Source organism: Cyrtonyx montezumae, unplaced genomic scaffold (assembly GCF_038088225.1).
Source record: "Cyrtonyx montezumae isolate F1298 unplaced genomic scaffold, pur_monq_1.0 scaffold_32, whole genome shotgun sequence".
NCBI classification, from domain to species: domain Eukaryota; kingdom Metazoa; phylum Chordata; class Aves; order Galliformes; family Odontophoridae; genus Cyrtonyx; species Cyrtonyx montezumae.
This window is the reverse complement of record NW_027072037.1, coordinates 4,527,761-4,549,460: the sequence shown is the minus strand read 5'-3', so window position 1 is coordinate 4,549,460 and position 21,700 is coordinate 4,527,761. Positions and strand designations below refer to the sequence as shown.

General features: G+C 45.8%; 1 protein-coding gene across 2 annotated transcripts in view; it reads left to right on the top strand.

Annotated features, from left to right (window-relative positions):
- Nucleotides 1–8,404: 8,404 nt before the first annotated feature.
- Nucleotides 8,405–21,700, top strand: part of XIRP1 (xin actin binding repeat containing 1) — a 29,855-nt gene continuing 16,559 nt past the window's right edge. The window contains exons 1-5 of one of the 2 annotated variants that reach the window (XM_065744978.1): nucleotides 8,405–8,471; nucleotides 9,749–9,892; nucleotides 10,791–10,845; nucleotides 11,359–11,769; nucleotides 12,591–12,672. In XM_065744978.1, coding sequence (XP_065601050.1) covers nucleotides 9,765–9,892; nucleotides 10,791–10,845; nucleotides 11,359–11,769; nucleotides 12,591–12,672 — 676 coding nt within the window. In that variant the 5' untranslated portion in view covers nucleotides 8,405–8,471; nucleotides 9,749–9,764. Of the gene's footprint in view, nucleotides 8,472–9,748; nucleotides 9,893–10,790; nucleotides 10,846–11,358; nucleotides 11,770–12,590; nucleotides 12,673–18,359; nucleotides 18,424–21,700 lie in introns of those variants that run through there. The other variant, XM_065744979.1, reaches the window with a different exon arrangement.

The window sequence follows — 21,700 nt, the reverse complement described above, 5'->3', positions numbered from 1 at the left end:
TGGCCCTGAGATGTACGTGACAGAGCAGGTGGTGGGTGCAGAGTTCCAGGCATGGGCAGCAGGCAGCTCTAGGCAAGTGGGACAGGACACCTCCTAAGGAAAAAATAATAATAATAATAATATATGAGCCTGGAACAGACATATTTGGAGAAAAAAAAAAATCCATTTGGAAGTAGTAAATCACCAGTCTCTCAAACCTGCCATCTTCAATGGACTGCATTGTTAGGCAAAGTCTTGGAGTGTTAGGAGGTGCCTGTGGCCATTTCACAGTGGAGTAAAGTCAGAGCAGTGAGTGCTCCATCCCTCAGTGTAAAAGAACTAAAACAGCACAGAAAGAGGAGTAAGTGTATCACAGAAATTGCTTGCAAACAGCTTGACAAATTTAGACACGATGACAAGACAGAGATTGGGGCTGTAAACAAAGAAACTAAGATCGAAATCACAAAGAGGTTACAAACAAAGAGAGGAGGAAACACAGCAGGGCTCCGTGGCTCTGGAGCCAAAGGTTTATTCCCACAGCAATTCTAAGCAAAGGAAACTGTGCAGAGAGCATCACTGTACCCCAGAAGCACCACTTGTGGGCTGTGCTCGCTGCCTCCTCTCCATCATCCACTCTTGCCTGTGGTTTCCAATGGGAATTGCCTTGTCAGAGGCACGTGAAGCTCCTGAGGGCACAGAATGCATCTCGCCTGCCGACACACTTCCAGACATCTCCACGCTGCTGTAGACAGACAGCAGGGATGTCCCCAGAGATGTCCCTGAGGCTCTGCGTGTTCGACAGCTGCCTGGGAATGCAGTGGGATCCGCAGCAACACAGTGCTGTGGGATGCTGCAGGCAGTGTCTGAATCTTTTAATATGCTGTTTGTCACGGATGGAGAACTGGTTGTGCATTTTGAGCAACCTGGAGATGCTGTAGGACCTCCTCCTTCGGGATCTCCAAAAGACACCTGGATGTGGGACCCTGCTCTGGGTGGCCCTGCTGGGTCAGGCAGATGGACCCTCAGCCACTCCAGGATTCAGTGATTCTCTTTACAGGACAAAAGGATTATTTTCCCCTTACTTGGACGTGCTTAGGAGAATAGGTTAATAGGCCAAGGGACATCACACTCACTGGATTTTTATTGTATTGAAAGATTGTTCTTTGCACGGGGAGGGTAAAATGCATCAGTGCAAGGACATGCCTTTCAAACTGCTTTACTCATAGACACAGAGGGGTCCTCTCTTCATTTAGAATCATAGAATCATTAAGGTTGGCAAAGACCTCAAAGATCAACTAGTCCAACCCCAACCCACCCCCCACCATACCCACCAACCGCATCCCTCAGTGCAACATCTCCACACTTCTGGAAAGCCTCCAGGAACAGTGACTTCTCCACCTCTCTGGGAAGCCTGTTTTGTAGCAAGTCCCCTTTCCTCTCAGCCAAAACAAGCTCTGCCTGGAGGAGATCCTCTTCTGAGATGTGTAAAGGCTCTCTAGCTATTGGTATGATGAGGTGAACAAATAGGCTATGCTGGAAGAGATCTCTTGTTTTCCAGACACTGTCTTTCCTGCCTTTCAAAGCCTAACTATAGCAATCTCCAGTTTGTATTAACAATAATAACCCTGAATACATCTCACTCAGATCCCACATTGTAATGCAAATGTTTCCTCCTTATTTGCATATTTGCAGGGGATATTGCAGATACGAAGTCAGATCTGTTTATTTGCAAGCAGGCAATGGGAAGATTTTCAGAATAAATACCATAGGGCTGAGAAATCCATGTTCTCAGTGAGGATTTGTGGGCACTGATGTGTAATAAAATGGAGCCCCAGCCAATCCACCTACAGCCTATAAACCATCACAGTCCACTGGAAAATGGCAAATATCTGCACCATTGAACCTATGGCTCATTCCTGCATCTGACTTTGAAAGTCAAACCAGGCCTGGTAAAACAGCTGAAGTTGGAGACATTGCAAGACCAGTGCAATTCTGGTGCACTCCCAGTTTTCCACCCCAAAACTCTGTCTGATTCCAGACCATGTTCCAGAAGGGAACTCAATGTGGGGACCCCAAAACACACTACAGACTGCGTGCAAAGGTGAATATACCAGGGAGGAGAGGTCAGCTGATGGACTGCTGTTGCCTTTCCCCTTCCTCCAGCATACATTAGAGCAGTGCATGTTCTCCAGTCACAAAAGAAAAGGTGCAAAGCAGAAGCCTTTGTCCCATCTGATGGCTGTGCCCAGCTCTGATGTATGCCTGCAGAGTACAACAACACAGTCTATCCTGACTGAAGTTTGTAGTCACACACACTTACAGAGCCCCACGGCATCTTAGAGGCAGCCAAGAAATATTTCATCCTCACAAGAAATGTACTTTTGCTGGTTTTAATTTTCAGAGCTTCCCAGAGGGGAAAAGAAAAGATAGTTTTCAGTGAGGAACTAAAGGCTGAGCAATCTGTGGTTTCTCGTTTAGCTGGGGAGGGTGAAAAAACATCCACCTCCAAAGGCTTCTGCAAGACAGTCTCAGGTAATCATTCTGTTTTGTAGGGAAGAACCCATGAATGAAGCACACGACCAGCCCAAAGGGATGCTGCAGTTCCAAATGGTGATAATAAGGTGGTTTGTACACAAAAGATTGAAAATACAAAAGATGGAAAAAGAAAAAGCAGTGCACAGGATGAGCCCACATCCTCATCCCCAGAATGGTCATGGGGTCTACACAGCATGGACAGAAACATCTCTGGTGCCAGGAGAGGAAGATTCAGTGTGGGCACTGAGTCCAATTGGGAGATGGAACAAAGAGCCATTTTGGGGCATGAGTCACTCCCTAAAGCAGGGAGTGCACACACTCAGTGCTTTGAGGTAGACCACATAACGCTGTGGGCATTGCAATGAGCCCACAGAGGTACAGGCTTTGAATCACAGAATCACAGAATCATTAACTGTATCTACTGTATCAACTGTAATCTAGACACAGGGGCACTGTCCATCATAAGAGTGGGGCTTTGGGTTTTCATTAACTCCTCTCCACCATGACCACTAACCCACGTCCCTCAGTGTCACATGTCTCCATGGATCGGGAACACCTCCAGGGACGATGACCATCACCTCCCTGGGCAGCCTGTGCCAATGCCTTACATTCTTTCTGAGAGTATTTTTTTTCCTAATATCCAGCTTTTGGCAATGATGGGGATAACTGAAGAATATTTCACGCAAGGAGGACAGCAGTGTCCTGGGGAAGCCATCACCAGACCATTGTCCAAGGTCTTCTCTTCTCCTTGGGGAGACCTGTAGTGGCTGAATGCAATGCCAACACAGGAAACACAGACCCACTGTGATTCCTTGGCTTTCTCCACTGTGTGTCATGAGACATTCAAGTCATTCACACGGTTCTCACTGCACAGATATCAGGGATTTTCTCATCCAAGATAGAGATTGGGATAGGTAAGGAAACATGACCAGAAAGCAATTCGTTAAAGCAAAGGCCATCTCTGGGAAGGGCTCTTTGCAAGAATGATTTCAACTAGAAAACATAGAATCATAGATTGGCTTGGGTTAGAAAGACCTCAGAGATTGTCCAGTTCCAAGACCCCTGCCATGGGCTGATTACCACCCACCAGATCAGGCTGTTCAGGCACCATCCAGCCTGACCTAAAGCACCTCTGAGGATGGGATGTCTTCAAAACACCATGGGACTGGGTCCTCATTCCTCTGCCTGGTACCTACATGATGTTGATCATCTCCATAAACCTGCTGATGGAAGTTCAGGATGTTTTCCACCCACACATCTCATCGGGTCCTACAGGCTATGCTGGTGCTACCCTCAAAACCAGACCCTAAAAGCTTAAAATGGAAGCCAAGGTGGAGATCTTCTCTATTTTTTGAGTATGTTGGCCCCAGTGTTTCATTTTCTAACAGCTCAGGGGGTACTTCATTTTCACACACAATGCAGAGTTGGATGAGCTTACCTGGAGTGACACAGATGTCATAGAGGACCACATCTTCACTAAAATCCAAGGTATGTATGACTCAGTGCATTTGTGGCAAGATTTGAAGCCAAGGAAGAGATGTTCCCACACCCTGAACCCTACAGTTTTATCCGTTCTACATCTCTGCAACCCAACCTCCAGTTGAACCTGAGACTGTGGAGTGTGAAAAACTCCAGAGGACATCCTATCTTTTGAAATGGAAATCACTACATTTCCTTTCACAGTATTTCCAACCCTCACAAAATCCAGCTATTTGCTGAGCTCTCCCGAGAAAAAATGGTCTCTCAGGCTTTCCAACCTGATTCCTAAAATGAATTAATGGGAAAAGCAACCTGGTCATACTTAGGAGGGGGCATTCAAAGGGAGCATGCAGCACTGAGCTTCATCCAGTTGCTCTGGCATTTGTTTCCATCTGGGACATGGGAGGAGCCTGGGGCAAGCACGCATGAGATCTCCCACCCCATCACGTGTCAGTGCCATGGAAGCTCATTAAAATGGACCGAGCAATATGCCAGCTGTAAATGCAAAGACAGGTCTTTTCAAATAAGCCCCATTAGTTCCACATGTGCGTTTGATAGATAATTTTTTGGTTACTTAACATGAAACCAATAATTATGGAAATGACTGCAAGGACCCAGATACTCTCCATAAGAAACAGATGGAGAGTGGAGAGAGAGCGATGTGAGAGACTTTGCAAGGCTTTTTTCCCTCCTCCAGTGCACCCATCCTCAGTAAATTGCTAGTGCACAGCCCTGCCTAGCAGACCAAAGGGAAGGAACCAGCTCTGCCAGCACCAGCTCCCTGCACGGCGCCTTCAGCAACAGAATTAAACAGTCACTGTGCAGCCATTCTCACAACCCTGCTGCAAACAGCTCTCACTGCCCCCCAAAAATGGGAAGAACACAATATTTGTCTCTTTCCTCCACTGCTTTTAGCAGCTAAGAATTCTCTGGCAGGGGATCAAATCCAGAGAAGACACTTTGCAAACAGCATTTTGCAGGAAACTTTTAATGCATCAATCTGTTTACAACTAATAGCAGATTGTTATTCATAACCCACACTGATTTTTTCCTTTTCATGCTCATTCATGCCCTGCACCATCCCCACACCTGGGCATGTGACAAACAGGGCACAAACGTGCATGCAGCAAAGCTACACAACACAGCCAGAACAGGCTGGGCACATGGAGGGGAAGAAAGGAGAGCACACACATTTTTAGTGGGAACACAGTCATCACAACAGCACTATACAACTGCAAAAAGAGAAAAAAAATAAAAAGATAAATAGAGGTAGCTGTGTACAACACAGGCCTTGTCTGATCAGCACAAATCTTGTGTGGGCTTAGGTCAGTTCACTTGACACAGCTAGAAATAATTGTCTGTGTTAACCATTAATAGGTCCCTGTTCAAAGTTCCCTGCTATCTGCTTCCATCCCCTGTCCTTGCCCCCTTTGCTTGCTTCCCATGGCTGCCTGTCTGCTGCTTGCCCATGCCCATGCCCACGCTGTAGAGCTCAGTGGCACCAGTCCACACTTCCAGTCTACATGCTCTGCTCAGCCCCTTCCAGCCAAATGGCAAACAAAACCCAAAAGAAAACCTTGTGGGTTTTTTTAGGGTAGTGATCAGGAAATAACTTCCTGGGAAACTGATTGCTCCTCATAGTGCTCAGAGTGAAACTGCAGGACAAGGGGTCAGTGTCTATGGGGAGAGCTTATCTTTCTACAACTTGGTGAAAGAAAGCTGCAGTGAAGTGGGGGTTGGTCTCTTCTCCCAGGTAACAGCGATATGATGAGAGGTGATGGCCTCAAGTTGTGTCAGGGGAGGTTTAGGTTGGATATTAGGGACAATTTCTTCTCAGAAACAGTGGTAATGTGCTGTCACAGGCTGCCCAGGGAGGTGAGGGGGTCATTGTCCCTGGAGGGGTTCCAGAACTGTGGAGGTATGGCACTGAGGGACATAGGTTAGTGATCATGATGGGATGGGTTGGGGTTGGACTCGGTGATCTTGGTGGTCTTTTCCAACCTTGATGATTCTGAGATTCTATGATTCTAAGTAGAAGTGTCACATCACAGGGTTGCTTAAACTCCTGTAAGCATCTAAAGGACTCTCTAGCTCCCCTCTCATCTTTTGCAGGTAGATCTTCATTGTTTGAGGGCAAAGTGTGTGATTCAGCTCTCTATAATAATAGGAAGAGAAAGAATGACATTTCCAGGAGCTAGACATGATGCTTATGAGTTCCTTCCAACTCAGGATATGCTACGATCTCTCTGCTTTCAGCTCCAGCTACTCTGTGCCTAAAAAGGAGAAACAAATCATCCCCTCTTTTCCTTCAAGGCCAGATGTCCTGTTTTCAGAAGGTATGGGACCCACCTCATCTCAGTTCACAAAAGCTCCCCAGCACGAAGAATGAATTCCTGCCTTCCCAACTGATTCTTGTCAACAGAGCAAACCACAGTGCACAGCTAACGCTGAAGACTAAAATCACTGTGAGCAGAGTAAGGCCTACAGTAGATGAAGAGCCAGCCTTCAGCATTGTGATCCTGGCAAAAACAATTTCAAAATACACTTTATCTAGTGAGTGTGCCTGGGAGCTACACAGAGAATTGCTTCATGCAGCTTTTTTATGGAGAGAGGAACTGAGTAGTCTCTGAAATAACTCACGCATCTTTTAACAGCCTCTATTACTCACTATTGGATGGACAGCAATGTTCATTGTTTCATGCTGTCAGCCCAATCCTTCTACTCTAAATTAAATCACTAAAAAGGAAGTTTCACAGCTTCAGAGCCCTGCTTTGCCCATTCAACCAAAACCCTTCCCTCCTCCAACAGATTTATCTCGTGGTAGCCCAGCAGCTACTAAAGCCACTGATGTTTTCCCACCAAAGAATCATAGAATCACAGCATCATTAAGGTTGGAAAAGACCTCTAAGATCATATAGTCCAACCCCAGCTCACCCCGTCACATCCACTGACCATGTTGCTCACTGCCGTATCTCCACAGTTCTGGAGCACCTCCAGGGACAGTGACTCCACCACCTCCCTGGGCAGCCCTGTGTCAGAGTATTACCACTTTTTTGGAGATTTTTTTCCACTTATATCCAACCTGAAATGGTGCATGTCATCCAGCACAATGCTCCAGTAACCAAATATCAGCTGGTGGGAAATAACCAGCACGTCAGGGAGACTCTGGGGACACAGGAGAAGAGTGAAGGGTTCAAGTCTTGATGCATCTGAGCATGCACAGAGCCAGGGCCGTTGTTTAGGCTGGTCCTTAGGTAGTGAACAGAGAGCATAAGGAATCAGACTCACTAGGAGAGAGAATTAAAACCACTCATGTTCCTTAGGTTTTTATAAGTGCTGGAATAAAAGCTCAATAGAGAGTTTTCCAGTTGTTTTGGTTAGATTTGAATTGGAACTCGTGGAGAATTGCAAGTTATTACTTCATAAGGTAATGACACTTCATAAAGTAATGACAGGTGGTCAGTCCATATATATCCAGAGCTCTGTGTTGCTGCAACGCACCCCTAGTATCAAAGGTTTCTTGCTCAGTTTAGACACTTTGAGGTAAATGATTTTCCAGTTTTGATGGCAAAGGCAGCCCTTCTTGTTCATTATAAACCCACACACCGTTATCTGTTCTTACTCATGCACTGGTTTTGTTACTTGGTCAACGCACCAGCATGCACATAACAAATCCCCAGAAATAACTCTGTGTAAAAAGCCATCCACTGTGAGGTGCCAAAGTAGCTCTGTCTGTGGTCATGATGCTTTTTGAGAAAGGTTATATTTGCTAAATACTGACTTCAGTCATACTTATATGTTAACCTAGTTGGATTCCAACAAATAATCCTAATGTTTCTTGCCCTGACAGTGAAGTATTTCAATTCATTTCATCCAGATCCATCCTCTCTGAAGGCCTGGCCACCTCCTTTTTGCCAGGAGGATCAATGCACACCCAAGAGCTTTAAACAATATGGAGAGTTGCCCTCTTTCATGGCTCAGACAAAACCTCCCCACCAAAGTCACAAGCACTGGGGACCACAAGAGAAACCTCATTGGTTTGGAGGATGAATGTATGGCCTCTGACAGAATCATCCATTTAGAAATACCCAAGTTCATTTCTTCTTCACCATGGACAAGAATTCCAGCAGATTTATCCACAAATTTAAATCTAGTTTTGGATCTGGACAGTTGTTCGTGCCCAAGCTGTGCTCTGAACTTGGTGTTTTTATAGGGATGGATAAGACCTTAATAATTGGCAATATGTTGAGTGGAGCAGGGAGAAGGCTTCATCTCCTCTGCTCTTAAGTGCTAGCTCTCCAATTCACACAGGCCCCAATTGCACATCATCTTTTAATATTTAATTGCAGCTTTGCCAAGGGACTTTGCCTCCTGTCTTGTAAAGGAGGGGGAGATAATGGAGTCAGAAGCGCGGTGCTGAAGAGCCCCAAGGAGACTATCAAATGGCAGATCTCGGCTGGAGGAAAGCACTCTAGCATGTAAGTGATTTTACACATAAACTGTCCCAGATAAGAGTAGATGGAATAAATTAATATCAGAAAAAATCCTGTAAGCCCTTGGTGATTGGGGGATGCTGTGCTGATTGTGGGAACTGTTCATTGTGGGCTGAGAAGAGTATTTCCATCCACTGTGTTTGCTGTATTAAGGAAGAGAGCATTACAAAGGAGAGAACAGGGAACACTTCCCTACTAATAGGGTTATTCGGCCACGATGTGAATCTCTCAGGGGCTTTTCACTGGGATTGTTTAACATTCGCCACAACCACAAGAACAGGAATGATTCCCGGACTGTGGGAAAGGGGTGTCTGTGATCTAATAAAACCATCTCTTTTCTAACATGAAATGACCTGGAATTATGGACGTGGTTTATCTGTGATGGCTGTGATGAGTTAAAGGTTGGAGTAGGTGGTCTCTGAGGCCTTTTCCAACCCTAATCGTTTTGTGATTCTGTGGCCACTCAGATGAGTGAACAAAAGCTCAGGGCACAGCCCAAATTAAAGGCCAGTGCAATAGAAATCATTTATGAAACGCTTTATACAAGCAACATAGCTTTTAAAGCAAATGGTTTCAAAATCTAAGTACAAATATCTCACAATCCCATGGTTTGAATGTCTGCTTCAGTAATTAGAAAGCAATTACGTATAACTAGTTGGTCCCTAGGGCTCTGTCTAAATTTAGAAAATGAGCCCCAGATGACCCAAGTGTATTTCCAAGTGTCAGATCAGTCATTGCAAATCCAGTGCCTGAGATTTCTGCTGTGCATTTCTGAACCCTGGAAAATAAGAACTTTTTAGTCAGAAGAAGGCAAGAGGTTCTTAACTCTCCAGTTACTGTCTGAATTCAGTGGTGGTTCACATTATGCAACTCTGGGAACATATCCATTTATGATGCACATGCATAATTTCCATCAAATTATTTTTAAATGAGTTAAAGCAAATCTTTTTCTGGGTCTTTCCCCCTCTCTGTCAGAGATATGGACAGGGTGATCAAAGAGAATAAGAAAATTGGTAGGCAGCGGTGGAAAAGACCCATTCCCTGCATTAGGAGTAATTTGACTTAAAATCTATCTATCTTCTTTAACCCTATTTTATTATTATGTGATGAGGTTTGCAGATGTTTCAGTGAAGACAGAATTTTTTCATGGCCAATTGTTGCTGCACTGACCCTTAGAGTAGAGACGGATGCACTTAAGTGTTGGCTTGTTTACCACAGGTCTTCACATCCAGCACCATAACCTTTACACTCTTGTTCCAAAGCCAGCAGACAGGGAACATGGAAACAACTGAGAAGCTGCGATCAGCTCAGTCCTTTCCCTTTCTGTGCCATTCTTCAAGGAGCAGCTCAGAGCACAAAGCAGTTCCTCTGAGGAAGTCTGTGTCCGTCTCTGAACTGGTTGCCAGGTGGGTGGCTGATCTACTAGGGCAGGTGACCATAGTCCTGTGGCTTTCCAGGGTGGACGCCCCATTCTCCACCTCCCTAACAAATAAATCTCATTCAGATAAGGACTTTTCCAAGTACAGCATCCCAGAGCTTCACATCTCAAGCTAAAGGCAAGTACTTTCCTGCCACAAGTGCTCTTAGCTGTTATATATCACTGATGCATGATTTAATCTTGGAAACGAAGTCCTGTTTTAAAACCCAGATCCACTCAACCTGGACATCTACCTGTGCAGCCTGGTCTAGGGTGCCTCTGGCAGGGGGTAGGACTAGATGATCTCTAGAGGTCCTTTCCAACCCTTTCAATTCTGTGATTAAGTGATTCAACAAACTTGACCAAATACAATGATATTGAGGAATTTGCCCTTAACCCTAACAATGGGAATATTACCAGGAGGTTAATTAAAGCTCTAAATCTGCAAAATCTCTGAGGTGCCACGGGGGAAAACAGCAGGAGATGGAGAGAAGAACTGGTGAGGAGAAAGGAAGGGTATGGGTATCTCATCCCTTCCTGGTTTCTCTTAACTGCTTCTAACCAAAATGCTCCAGGGAGAGTTGCCTTTCAACACAAGCCCTTTCAGGGCTAATTTCTTTTGGTTACAACCCATAAATGAGATCAGATCACAGCTCTGCCAAGAATGAGACAAACAAGATTAGCAACAGTACCCACAGTGCATATCCCTCAACATACCAGTGACAGAGCTGTTGACAAAACTGTCTCTTGAACTCCCCCCTTGAGACAGTTTAGTTCCAAATATCCTGTAGATATATCTATCTGGTCTTTGAAGAAAGCTGGAAGTGTAGTGAGGAAGAGAAGGAGGGTGGTTTCTTTATCATCATCATGTTTTGTCTGCCCTGCAGGTACCAGAGCATCCTGGACCGTGAAAGCAGCATGTCCAAACAAGAACATCCCAAGGTGAGAGACACAGATAAAGTGGAACAAAGCATGTCCTGAGAAAAGTTGATTCTCACTCACCAGAGAAAGCTGGTTTGCATCTCATTAAAGAAAATGAAATAATAATAATTTTAAAAAAATAACAACATAAAACATAACATGAAATTTTTTATGTTTTCTATCATTTCACAGGAAACTGAGTGTTTACTATGAAATGATAGAGAGGGAGATGGATATAAGACAAAAATCCAGAGGGAAGACAACCAGTGTTCATGTTTGCTACTCTTAATCTTTCTTATATTACCATGGGCATATTAGAGAATGCACTGGAAACAGGCATGACAGAATCTCTTCAGAAAGGGCTAGAGTATGCTTAGATCATGTCCCATATCTTTAGTTCAGGGAACATAGAGCAGAAAGTGTCAGAACACTCTTTCATTCCAAAAAGTTAGAAGGTCAACAAATGTGATGCTTGGAGTAGAGGAGTAAGAAATTAAAAACTCAGTTGATTTACTATTTTGTTGTTTGTTTTAGCTCATGGAGAGAAGATATCTAGCACAGAGTAATGTCAATCCAATGGGAAAAAAGCATACCATATCTCAAAGCCATCTCAGTGATGTGCCCTGGAGCAAGTCCATGGAGGATCTTCCTATCCATAAAACCACCACCATAGAGAAGAATCTCAAAGGACACCTGACCAACTTGGACACCCCTAAAACCACTCCACAGCGTAAGACTTTACCTCTTGCTCCACTCAAGACTCCATATCTCAGTGGCATTTTGAGGAAGAGAGAGGCTGACACCAGGATCATGACGACAATCCAACCCCTCAGCAGGAACACCAAACTCCATGAAGAGTCATCCTTCTCTTCATCTCTTCAGAGCATACAGAGGAAAGCACAGTGGAGTCCGACCATCATCACAAGGAAGGAGTCTACCACTAAGGTTAGTAGGTGCTCTTCTTGGAAAGCTCCTCTGAAATTTATTTTCTTTAGATGACTAGAGCCATCCTTATGAACAATTGGGATTCATGGTGGTGGTTCATCAGCTGGCAGAACCAGCAAGAGATTCCCAAACACTTCCCCCTTAAAAAGGAGGTTCTGCAATGCCAACATTGGGTGATTTAATGTTATAGAGGCAGTGGTCATATGTTCAACAAAATATTTATTTCAGTGATCCTTTCCTCGGAGGGGAGTCACTAGAAATGCACAGTCTACATAGGAGACAAAGCTACATTAAGCAAGCAAAAGAATCTTATGAAGTCATTGTCATACAGAATACTAATTCTGTATGAGATCCTGTCTGAAGTGGTCAGGTCCATCTCACTATAGTATATCACATCAGTGGTTACTGCTCCACAAAAGTCACTAGTCTCTTCCCTGTGGGTACAGCAAAGGACAACACCAATCATTACTGGGTTTCAGAGACCCATGTTGTGGAGATGGGTAAAGGAAACATGAATAAACTTGAACCCAAAGGAGAAGCAACAGCGTCTTCAAAAATGAGGTTGGATGGAGAAAATGCTGCTGCTTAGCTCTGGAAAAGCAGGGAGGCTTTGTCCAAAGAATGGAGAATAACTGTGCTTGGAGGTGACAGAATAAGGACAAGCCTGGATAAGGCCTATAAGAAGAAACTCCAACCATACACAATACATGGATGCAGTGTCAGGACTTTTTTGCAGCCACTTTCCCACACTGAGGCTTTGTGTGGTTCCTCTCCTCTGCTGATGGGAACTTACCTCTTTACCCACTGTTGTTCCTACACAGGAAGGAAAGATCTCCCATGACAGACACACAATCATCTCCTCAGTGACGGATACAGCCAATGACTCAGCCATGGGCAGAAGCGGTGAGTTGGGTTTATTTTGGTCACCAGACATCATCACTGCTCTACTCCCAGCTGTAACTGGGAAGGGAACAACTTGGTCCTCGTGCTGTTGTATTTGCCATTCAATCCTGTGGCAGAGACCAGTAGGTGCTGCCAGAACTGGGCATGCAGGAGTACAGACAAGGACAGGGAGTACAGTGCAGAGGGCAGATGGCCCCATAAATGCATTTGTACCCCTTCCAGCCCCGAATGGTCCTATTGCACAGAGCTGGCACATCCCAGCTAGCTGGGACCCGGGCCAGTGATGAGTCCACAGAGCCATCCTGACTCCTGGTATTTTAAAATAGCTGGGATTAAACACTGGGGCAGAATTACATCCGTGTTTATTTTGGAATGGGTAATATCAGCCTGCACCTCAGCCTCGAGGAAACGAGAAGTCCCTTTGCACTGAGTAAGGAGCCTAGGTCCTGGCAGCAGTGGTGTCATCTTTGGCCAGAGATAGGCTACATAAGTGCCTATCCCTAATGCTGTGGTATCAACAGGACTGCAGCAGGTAAGGGATATTTCAAGGCAAAAGGAATTAGTGAAGAGGGAGAGGAAAAAGGTTGAATTTTACTAAATTTGCTGTCAGGAAGGCTTCATAGGTTTGGTACAGAGGAATACAGCTATCTTGCAATTCTTAGTGGTTGGATTTGAGACCAGGGGACCACCTTGTCTGCTTTGGGTCTGGATCAGGAATCCAGGGATTCCATATCCCATCTGTCTAGGGTTTGTTCTCTTTCCTTTGCACTTTTTCTTTCACACAAGGAAAAATAAATCATGCACTGCCTAGATGTCAGACACTGTATTTAATTACCCAGCTGCATGGGAAAGCAAGTCTGACATGAGCACACAAGCAAAGGAGCTGAACTTTCCACAGTGTTCCTGGGATATATTTTTAATATGAACGCATGTGAAGTCACCATGCTATCCTGATAAATACAATCACAGAATTAGCTGCAGTGTGCCTTTTACAGCGTGAGGAACACCTCTTGTTCTGGTTGGTGCCTGATGATTCATGGTTTATCTTGGAGACTGACACCACTCTCCAGCCTCTGACTCAGAGCCCCACAATAGAAAAGACTTCATGTCCTCTTGGCCACTGCTTCTTTGGAAGGTGTTGGTGTAGGATCCTTCTGGAGAGGTGTTTGCAGCTAGGAAAGGAGCTGGGAATATGAGAGCTACCTCTGATGTAGGCACTGGATTTGCTCAGAGACAGGGCACTGGCTCAGAGATAGCTGTAATGCTTCATAGCAAAGTTCAGGAACCAGCTGTCCCTTATCACGACAAGACTTATCCAGGACACGGCCACTTCCACAGTGGGAAACATCAGCGTTACATGTACCCCAGCAGGAACTTCTTCACCATCACCCAGGGACTGCCCCACAGCCATTTTTTGGGGACTGAAAAGTGGGCACCTGGCTGATGCAGTAACCTGGGATGGGGAAGGCAGAGTGTCCAATGCCTTGAAGCCACACAGTTTATGTGTGGCTTATAAGGTTAAGCAAAGAGCACATTTTGGTTACAACCCATAAATGCTTACATGGTTTGGGGGTTTAGGACACTGTTTAGGCCACTGTGGTACGGTGAACAGCAGCTTGGCCGTGCTCAGGACAGCTCTGCTGTCTGGCATTTGTCTTATCAGCAAACTCATGTGCCTGTAACAGTTCCAAGATGAATAATTACACATGAAGTTAAAGCCCAGTTACTGTACTTCTTCACAGATGCAGGTTAGTCACCTCTGAGACACTGTGGGAGTTCTGAGCATTGCTCAAAGCACAAAGCTGCCTGTGTCTCTTAGGAAAGCCCATTCCCAGGCAGCGAAGCCAGCTGGGCTTCATCCCCAGCCACACTAATACTATCAGATGATCCTGAGGAAGCTGCCACTAAGGACATCACCAAGTCACTGATTAAAGGGGTTCAAAAGGCTGTAATTAGCAGTAATGAGATTAAACTGAGCAGTGGAAGACTTACTTGGTGTAAAAAAATGCTTCCTAAGACAGAAGATAGCAGTCAAGGAAACATTTTCCCAAAGGGAAATGGGTGGAAGCTTGAGTCCTGTAATGTTAAAAAGGAGAAGGCATCAGCTGAATTGCTGAAGGTGGAGTCTCTTGAGTGCTCCAGCTTTAAGAATTTACAATTTGCAGATTAATTCTGGCATCCAGAGTGAGGAAAGTCATAGGCAAGAAAGAGAAGGGCTTGCATGCGGGCATACCACTCCCTCAGCTCATATGCATACATATGCTGGTCCATGTATGTATTAACATAGCTCCACTGTTCAGTGCTTTCCACTGAAGGGTGCATGAGAATGTCAGCTAGGAGCAGAGCAAAGATGAAATCAGAGTCATAGGGGCTGGATGGTACCTCAGGAGGTCATTAATCCAACTCCCACCCCCCCACACATACACCCCCCCATTCAAATAGGTTGCCTGCAGTAGAATCATAGAATCGTTCTGAGTTGGAAAGGACCTTTAAAAGTCATAGAGTGCAACAGCTCTGCAGTGAACAGGGGCATCTGCAACTGGATCAGCAGATTAGGTCGGGCTGCAAGGGTTGCTTGCAGGGGCAGCACTCATGCAGTCTTCTGCAAGGGGGTGCGGTGCCATCTAGCGTCAACAAAACTGGGTTGTCCTTTGGTCCCGAATGTCTGTGCAAGGACACTACTGCACAGAGCCTGCCTGACACCGTGTACTCTGCGGGCTGTCACCCTCAGTGTATCTGTGAGCTGGGGTCCTGCAGCCAACATCTCCTATTTGCAGGATGCCAGAGAAAGCACGTGGGTTTGGGGGATCTGAAAGTACCACAGGGAAGAAATGCTGACTTAAATAAAAGGTTCTGTTTGCGTTAAGGATGGCTCTGAGTTTAGGGCAGCTCTGGTATTTGCCCCGATACAGACTCCTGCAGCCTAAATAATCCCTACAGGCTCAGCTCCCTTTCACCAGCTGCTTTACATGAGTGACGTGGGAGCTGAATGTCAGTGCTCCTTCAAAGTGGCCGATCTGTCTGCCTTCAAGCACACTGTGCCTTTCCCATTAAGCCAGAAAGAAAGCTTGGGTTCAGGTGTGAGCCATCACCTCTCACACCTGGCACAGCTCTGCCCCAGCTCCAACTAAAACGGCAATCAAAACAGATAAAAGAAATCTCTATAGCTGTTTCCTGCAAACCCCAGCTCATGCTTACATAACAGAGACCTCTCACCTGATCTAATCTGCACAGCCTTTCCCCTGCTGCACTACTGCTGTCCTCTTATCTCAGCTCCCAGAGGAGCCACCCCCAGTTAGAGCTCAGGGCTGCCCTCTACTTCAGAGCCCTGCATCCCCCTGCTGCTGAGCCCTGCATGTCCCTGTGCTCTCAGAAAGGCTCAGTGCCCCCTGGATTTGATTTTCCTGCTTTTCCAGACAGGAAGAGAAAAGAGCTTCCCTGGCTCACATGTGCACACCCCACAGAGGCAATAATGGGGTGACATGTAGGAAAACCAGTAGCAGCACTGGGTCCACCACCTCAGGATGGACAGATAGATATCAAAAGCATGAGCAGATGGCCATGCATGCTCACAGGCCAGCAACATACACATTATACGTGGCAGCTAGACAAAGAGACAGGCAAATACATGCTGTACAAACGTGCACTGTGCACTCCTGCCAGGTTCACGCTGAGCACAAGGCACATGCAGGTGTGCATGGTGCTGATCTGCTCTGCCCTTTACCTTCTGCCTGTACATCCCTCCACCCACATAAAATAAATAAGCCTTGCTCTTCCATGCACTCTGTCCCCTGCCTGCTGCTGTATTTGCTGACACCTCTGCCACACGGTTCGTGCTACTGGCTCTCTCCAGGCTTAAAGCCTGGCTGGTGATCAACGACACATCTGTTACCTTCCTGACAATGTCCCCTATTTTCTGGATTAGTCACTTTGGTTTACACCTCTTTAGCTGCTCAGCATTGTTTCCCTCACCTGCGATAGGGTTCCCTACTCTGTGTGCAGCAGTAACAAGGGTGGCTGTAGTTTTTTGCTCCCCCTGCAGATAGTCAAATTTCATACTGAGTTCTTTTCTCTGATTTTCACTTATTAAAGGAAGCTGCAAAGAAAATGGACTCTTGTTTAGAGAGAAGGATGGTGTTCTTAGACACGAGGTTTAATAGAGACAGCAAAGACTGGTAATTCCCAGCCTTGCTGGAAGTTTAAGGTTGGGCTACGGTAGGGAGGAGCAGGGTCTATACAGGAGACTCTTTGAAAGCAATTGGACATATGGAGCTCGATGTGAGTATATCTTCTCATCCCACCTCTACAAGCAGCCTGGATTACATATAGCATTCTGCCCATGTACCTGCAGACACAGAGGGGGCAAGAACCTCCCCCAACTCTCCTGTAAACCTCCTGTAAGTTGTTCAGAGGGAAGGAACAACAACAACAAAAAAAAAACCAGATTCTGAAATTGGAAAATTGGTACCGGAGAGCTGCTTGGCAAATCAGAGCAAAGTGCATGGAGCATGCTGGGGACCAGGATCGTGCTCCACTGACTCAGCAAAACTCTGCTGAGGCCATAAAGTCATAGAATCATTAGGTTTGGAATGACCACTAAGGTCATCTAGTCCAACCATCTACTCATCCCCACCATACCACTAAACCGTGTCAGTCAGCGCAACATCTACCTTTCATGTGAAGTTCACGTGCCTGAAGAACGGGAGCATCACTGTGCTAGGTGCTGTACAAGCACACTACAGAGAGGCAGAAAGAGCATAGAAAGTATCTCCACCCCTCTGTTCATGTTGGAGCTCACGAAAACTAAGCCTGCTTCTATGCAGGCAGTTGAAACTGATGCAATTTTTGCCCCTACAGCACTTGGCTCAGCACAGTTCCACATGTACAGCTCTCTGCCCCAACACTGTAATCCCATGTGTGCTGGCACTGGGTGTGTGGGGCATGTGCATGGCCTGGGACCACTGCCCTAGGCAGCCCGTTCCTCTGGGCCAAACAAACCACAGGACCTCAAGCACTCTTCACATATCTTGCCCTCTTGACTCTGCCAATTTCATAGCCCTCCTTTGGACCTCCAAACGCTGCCCAGAGCAGCTCCCAGCAGTGCAGCACTGTCCACCAAAGAAAGGGCTGGGAGGAGGGAGCACCCATCCCCCTTCGCATGCATGCTTCCTGTCACTTCCCTTTTCCTAAAATATTTTCTTTCTCACTACTAGAATTCTTGAGCTAAGGAAGAAATGAGGAGCTAGAAAATGTAACTAATACCTGTTGCCTTCCCTTAAAACTCTGTCTGTGGGCCAAGGCAAAGGGGGTCAGGCAGTGTAGATCACAGCCTGAGGACACGGCAGTGAATCAGGGAAATGCCTCTTCCCCATGGCACTGCAGTTTGGCAGCGTCCCTTGTCCCGTACAGGATTACACCAGGGGTATTTTGAATGAACAAGTTCTGAAAATAAGCCAGGCCCCCAGACTTCCCCACCTCCCCAACTCATGATTGACTCAGCCGGGTGGAAGAGCAGCTTCACCTTCCCTAAAAATAGACCGAGTGGTTCATCCTCTCAACATAGCCCAGTGCTCAGTGATAAAATCAGCTGCCAGAGGCCACTGGGAGGCAGTGAACAGGACCGAGGTGTGGGGACTGGAGCAGAGCTCCTCTAGGATTCTCTAAGGGCTGCCTGGTGGTGAGTTTCACAGAGGTTTTCCACTGGGACCATCTACTGCTTGACACAGCTATTGGGATTACCAAGACCTTCCTGTAAGTAATTTGGGGTTAGATTTGAGAAGGCTGAGGTGTTGCATGAATATGAAGATGGGGCTGATCTTGAAAATGTAGGACAAATGAGAATGCTCAGGAAAGGGTTGGTGGCAAAGTTGGAGATTTTGTTGGCCCAGAGTTTGGGAAACCTCACCATCTGCACTACTAGTGGTGACTTAAGTGTGGTTCTGCATTGTTGTCTTGGGTGTTTGGACATGTTTATCGTAGAAGCTGAGTGTTGCACGTGCTTTTCCCTTTTCCCAAAACATGGAAGTTCCTAGTTTTGAGGCTTAAATTCATGCATCTACTTGCTACTCTCTACAATCAGTGTCTACTCTCTGCCCACAAAATGCTGCGACATGGGTCAACGCAGGTGAGAATACGTACAGGATTCTGATGAACCTGCTAGGCACTGTAGGGTTGGTTGGAACATATTCTAGGTCTGAATCATGTTCAGGACTGGTTGCAAGACAGTAGACAGCAAAATGTTACCTCAGAAGAAAATGAGCTTCACTTCAGCTTACATACCTGGGGAACAGGAGGTAGAGAAGGATTCGTAAGGATTCTCTCCCTCCCTCTTCTGCTCTTGGCTCCAGGAAGCATTGAGGAATGTGTTCGTGACCCTGCACCAAACAAAGGGCTTCAGGAGGGGGTGTGATAGATTAAGAGCATTAATACAGCCGTACCACACTTATTTGCTCTCAGGTGTGGAAATTAACTCCTGCACCGCTCAGAACTTGAGTGCCTCCCCGAGTCTCATACCTGATAATTCATTTGCTGAAGCTATTCAGCTATTGAATGTCTGCGTGGTGGCCAGAATGAAAAGACTCCATGCCCATGTTTCAGTGCTCAGTCATTGTGTGAAGGGCCTGACCCCAACAGCCTGCATTAAATGCAGTGTCATTCTACACATGCTTTTGGCTATGGTTAATATTTCCTTCTGGGATACACATTCTGCAGATTGCTGCCAGAACAGAAATTCCTTAGCTTCCTCCACTTCCTTCCAGCTCTTCAGTTTTCACCCAAGTCTTTGCTGGAAAATATTCAAAGTAGCTTCAGGACCTTACTAGAAAAAAAAAGAAAAAAAGGTTGGGGTAAGAGAGGTAGAGTTGGTGTCTTGTATACAAAAGTCACTTGATGGGAGGAGGCAAAATATGAGAACCTGTATTCTTGCCCAGGCAAAGGGATCCAGCACGGGTGGAAATTTGTAGGAATTTCCCAAGAAGGCTGTCTTCAGCCTTTGAATAGATGCAGTAATTTGAAAGATATAGAAGCCTCTTTTCTGGGGTAAATCAGGCAACGATGCCTCAACTCTACTGCTGGGGAAGATGGAAATCCTTTTTTATCACCAGCAAAAAACCCAGGTCTGCATCCAAACACAGCAGCAGGAAGCTTCGCATTCAGTACTGTATAATATCCTGATATTTTACTCTTTCAAAGCCAAGCAATTCTCTCCTCCTCTCCTTTTCTCACTGCCAGCTTGCCTCATTCAGAAATGAATGGAAGTGCTAGGGAAACTCAATATCTAGAAGTGGGTTAGGATTTAGGATTTTCTCTTTAAAGGATACTGGGGGAGATTTATTAATTTTATCTGTATTTTTTTGATGTGACACTTTTCCTCCAAAACTGTACTCCGATTTCTTGGCTGTCAGTGATGAAAAGTTGACAGCAGCTTGGAAACTCCACGACAGGAATAGAACACAGAGGCAGCACAGCATGCAGCACAGCATCCCTGCAGTGCCCCCACATCAACTCCATGGCGTGGCCAAAAAAACCCACTTATGGACGCATGCCACAGCCCTGGTCCCAGCCACTAAAGGGACATGTGGGCAGTGATGTTTGTGGCAGACATTCCCAAGGTATCGCTTTGTAGTGGCTGGAAAGGGTTTCCCTTAAAAGGGCTGGTATTTGCGGCATGCCAAGAAGTCCTCTCCTCAGGCATGGGTTATTTTGGTGGGTAGCTCTGTGTTGCTTTCCACAAGGGAAGCTTGTGGGGAGGAAGCCACTATTGCATGTTGTCATCCTGCATGGACGTCTGCACAGGGGGAGATGCTGGTCCATAGGATGTGGAGCCCAGCAGGGGGTATTAGGGCTGAAACCAGTCCTGGTGCAGACAGGTTGGATGAACACTAAGAGCAGCTTTCACTTTACAGCAGGCAGTGGTGGTGGTGATCACCATTTCATAGATTCTTTGAATCTTCAAGGCTGGAAAGGATCGCTAAGATTATCTTGTCCAACCATCAACCCATAGCATCTTAGAATCATTTAGGTTGGAAAAGACCACTAAGATCATCTCTTCTGACCATCACCCCGTGCCTGTGACCTCTGTAGACCATGTCACTCAATGTGACACCTGTCCTTTTCTTGAACACCTCCAGTGGTGGTGACTACCACCTCCCTGACCAAACACCTCAAAAGAGTGGAGGAGCTGAGCCGGGTGAGGTTTAAGACAAGGAACAATGAGCTCCCAGCAGCTGGCCATTGGGCAAGGCTGTGTCCCCAGGCAGCAATGCAACCCGCAGCTGTCTCTGGGCGAAGCTTCTTGGAGTCTTTTGGTGCCAGGAATAGCATCCTGTACATTCCTGAATTTTTTGCAAGGGCCAGAAATAGCCCTGAGCTGCTTTGGGCAGACACTCAGCTCCGCCTGAAGCTAAATTTTCCTGGGAGCTGTTTAGATTACCTGAGGGTTGTGAAGTGCCTCTTGCAAAGGGATGTCCAGCTGACATGGAGGAATCACAAATGTCTGTAGACGTGTCTAAAACGAGAGACCTTTGGTGCTGAAAGACAGTAGTTGTTTTTTCTTCATCCCTTTCCACCTCCCATTTACAATCACAGTTTTATACATATGTACCATATGCACTGTTCGGTTATAACTTAGTACATTATTCCTAAAGTACAAAATACTCTTTTAAATCTTATTTCATCTTCAGCAAACCTGTTCTTTAGTTACATTATTTTATTTCATGTACATTTAGCACCTTCTTCTGATTTTGGCACTTCCCAGCCCATTTTCCCATCCCAAAATTCACATATTAGTTCTTCACACCAGATCTGCTCACGAGACTGCAACATATGGCTTGCAGAGAGTGCAGATTCTTTTTTAATCCCTTTCAGGAGAGAATGGATTGTATTTTTTGATGTGCATTAGTCATTATATGTATTATCTATGCTGGAGATGCCCTCCACCTCCAAATCAGGGATCCATTGCACTAGATGCTGTACCTGCTTATTTGAAAGGAAAAAGTCGACTCATGAAAGCTTGGAATCAGGAAAAAAA